This window comes from Gastrolobium bilobum, unplaced genomic scaffold (assembly GCF_033153095.1).
Source record: "Gastrolobium bilobum isolate Gb01-03AN ecotype WA unplaced genomic scaffold, APGP_CSIRO_Gbil_v1 utg45102, whole genome shotgun sequence".
In the NCBI taxonomy this organism is placed as follows: Eukaryota; Viridiplantae; Streptophyta; class Magnoliopsida; order Fabales; family Fabaceae; genus Gastrolobium; species Gastrolobium bilobum.
Window position 1 is genome coordinate 44,422 of NW_026895135.1, and position 3,651 is coordinate 48,072.

At 35.8% G+C, this 3,651-nt stretch overlaps 1 protein-coding gene across 1 annotated transcript; it reads right to left on the bottom strand.

The window, feature by feature from the left end:
• Positions 1–1,343: 1,343 nt before the first annotated feature.
• Positions 1,344–3,401, bottom strand: LOC133289996 (BTB/POZ domain-containing protein POB1-like). The gene is made up of 5 exons (XM_061488068.1): positions 3,200–3,401; positions 2,496–2,617; positions 2,319–2,382; positions 1,919–2,201; positions 1,344–1,716 (listed from the first exon to the last, which is right to left on the bottom strand). Exons 1-5 carry the CDS (start codon positions 3,399–3,401, stop codon positions 1,344–1,346), a joined length of 1,044 nt encoding a protein of 347 aa, XP_061344052.1.
• Between the last annotated feature and the right edge of the window lie 250 nt (positions 3,402–3,651).

The window sequence follows — 3,651 nt, forward strand, 5'->3', positions numbered from 1 at the left end:
TGGAATCAAGTTTGCAATGGAAATCTTGAAGATTCACCACACTATCAATGGAGTTTGGGAAAGATTTCTTGTTTTCTTTTGTTCTTGATTCTATTATGTTAGGTTAAGTTTTTATTTGTAGTTAGGGTTAAATGAAACCCAATTGATTTTCTATATTTTGAAGGAATTGTTGATGTTATTCTTCCTTTTTTATTTTGAATGAAGTTATCTTTTCTTAATGCTTTCTGTTATGGACCCATATAAGGGGCCCATTAAGTGATAGGTCCAACAAGGGGCAATCAAAGATCTGAATCAGTAGTAATCATGGATAGATATCCATCAATGATACTAATCCTAATACGACAGCATAACAAGCAGACTTGGGCCCTTATCAGAGGCACCAAAGGCCCATCCATACTACCCACAGGTAACCTCTATAAATACAAGGTAAATCCTAAAGGTACGATACGCTCTCTCTCTTACTGTTATGTTGTCACTGTGCGCACACACACACCATATTGGCTAACGCCGTTATAGTATTCTGTGCACAGTGATCTGCTTGACTCAAGGGTATCTCCTTCATAGATATCTTGGAGAGGGCACTAGATCCAAGAGAAACATACCAGCCTATTGGGCTGGACATCTCTGTCCCAAGGACAGAACACTTTCTATGAGTTTGAATCTTGTAGATTGATCTATGGTAAGTGCATGACAATAGAAATGTTGATGCATGATCCATACGTGATAACTTCATCGTAATCTTTATGATTCTAGAAATAGACATAGGATTTTACGCAATCATATGATTCTTGAACGTAAGGCTTATCTTCTTGAAGAATATTCGGAGAACTAGAATTCTTGCAAGATTATAAAGATTTAAGATGTCAAGAAATTGAATCTTAATTAAATTAATAGAATCAATTGATTTTATATTAAAGACAATTAATTTGAAAGAGTAAATACAAAACATAAAAGAAAGATCGGAGGAAGTTAAAATCCTAACTACATTTCTTTTTTGTCAAGCAATTCAAAGTTTTATGTTCTTATTCTTGTTTTAATTAGTTCTAATATTCTAAATCTAAACCAAATTGAATTCCACGATTGATTTTGATTTTCCAACTTAAACAAAAGTAGTGAAATAGTGTTTGAAATTATAATCCTGGTCCTGTACTCGTTACATTTTATTACTTGTACGACCGGTGCACTTATCGAGTTCGCAACAATAATACACCTGAATTATTTTATTTCAATATCAAAGTCCAATATTGCTCTGCCTATATTTACATAGTGTGTCACAAGGGAGGAGGGTTGAGTGAGGTGTGAGTTACAGAAAATAACTATTATTATGTAAACAACCCATTCAATTATTCGTTAAGTACCCTTTGAGATGCGATGCATCGAAGCCCCGTATGGCGAAAAAAAGGACTTGCATCCTTGCACCAAGACAAGGCTTTGAAGAAAAGAGCTTCAAGAACAAATTTGGATGCAAGGTGAGGATGGAAGTCTTTGCATGTTAAGACCTTCTTTAGTTTTCGGCAGGACATGTATGGAAAACGGATGAGTCGACTAAGGCGTGATCCAATGACATCTTGTCGTTCCTCAAGTTTTGGATAATGTATTGTAGCCCACTTGAGCACAAATTCATAGACAGCATCCTGTGAAGGCACCTGGAGACAATCACTAGATAGCACTGCCTCTATAGCAGCCAAGGGAAAATTTAGTGCCTCATATGCAAACCTAGATCATTCGAAGAAGAACCTCTTATAGATCCGTGAGTTTGCAAAACAAAGTAGGACCCAAATAAAAAAAGAGAGGAAACTAAGAATGTATATAAGAAAAAGAAGAAGAATAAGAGAAGCAGGAAGCATTGCAATTAAGAGTTTGGTTATAAAAAGCAATTTTAAGGAAATAATCGATCACAAAGAAACAAAAATCTTACTTAGTTATGTCTCTGTAGTTTGTGGCAAAGAACAACTTTGCTGTGTCTATCAGTGGCTGAATTGCATCTGACATCAAAATGCTAGAAGGAAGATCCAAATATAGTAAGGCAGTCTCACAAGTCATAGGCATTTTCCTCAATACCCAACTGCAATACCTTATACATGACTCAACATGAAATTTATCAGCAGCCATCAGCACATCCAATACAGCAGCAGCAGATTTCGTTCTTGATAATGTATTACTATACATAAAATTAAGTAGGTCCAAAACGGCAGCTTCTTCTGCTCCAATGACAATTTAACAAGAAAAATATACTTTAGCTGAATTTTGTACATTAAAAAACTAACTGAAGTACTATAAAATTCTTATCATTAAAATATATCAAATTCTGCAATTACCGGAAGCATGGATTCGAAGAGTCACATTTTGTTGCTCAGACTCTTTCATCCCATTTGAAAACAACTACAAAAGGAATTAAAACAGAGACATTGGAAGCAACCTAGGAGTACTTGAAAACGACCTCAAGAATTAAAAAGAAAATTAAGAATAAAGGAATTTAAAGCTATGCAACCTACTTTATAAAAGAAGGGGCTTTTAGCTGCAAGAATCGGAGAACTTATATGTATGGTCCTAACTTGTAGAACTTTTGACCAACTCATGCCCAATAATGAATCATTGCCATGAGAATCTTCATCATCTGCAAAATTAATACTGCAATCATAAGAACTGTATTGCAAACTGCAGCAGCTAAGCCTATGTAAAAGTGTTAAAGAACTACGTCAACCCAAAACCTTAAGGTGTTGGGTGCTAACTTTTTTAAATATTTATATTTATATTTTCTAACACACCCTCTCGTGTAAGAGCCCTTTGAACTTTAAGGGTGGATATGTCACAAGCTCATTTTTTGGTTTGCCTTATGCTTTTCATAATTCTACCTGAAAGTGAAGCGGTGAAGATCAAACTAGTGACCTCATAGTCACTAAAGTTGTGATACCATGTTAAAGAACCACTCCAACCTTCTTAAAGTGTTATTGGGCGAGTACTGTTTAAAGATTTATATTTATATTTTCTAACAAAAAGTATAGACAAAAAAAAGATTATGATTATGACTGCACAGAAGAGGTTTGCAAATAGAGATTCTATTCACTTTCACCTAGAAAGTTGTAAGATTATGTGTCATGAATTATCACCGAAAGCATCCAAAAATTATCAGATCATAAGGTAGAATCACAAAAATGAGAAGTGAGAGATGTTACATAGAAAGGGGAAACAAAGTTACCTTTGGTAAGGGGGTGCGTGCGTCTCTTGCGATTTGGAGAGATGGTAGTGAGAGTGAGAGAGTGGGATTGGGTGCGGATTAAAAGGGGGTCGGGGTCAGGCATAACCTCAATGGTGAGAACTCGGTCCGAGAAATTGCTGTCGTTGAATGCGAAGGCGAAGTCACACTCATAGTAGGCTTCATCTTCATGCTTCTCATCCATTATCGCTAAAACCTGCGAAGGCGAAGTCACACTCATAGTAGGCTTCATCTTCATGCATGCTTCTCATCCATTATCGCTAAAACCCTTTCCGATTGAGTTTAAAAGGCGTGTTTTGATTTGTATATGTAACCGTAAGCATCTCGCTGTTAGCCTGTTGTAGAGTAGTACCTAAGTAAGTTACTTTTTGTTAAAAAAGAATAAACAAAACACATACTACTACTACGTACGTAGAAGAGAGTCAAGAGACACA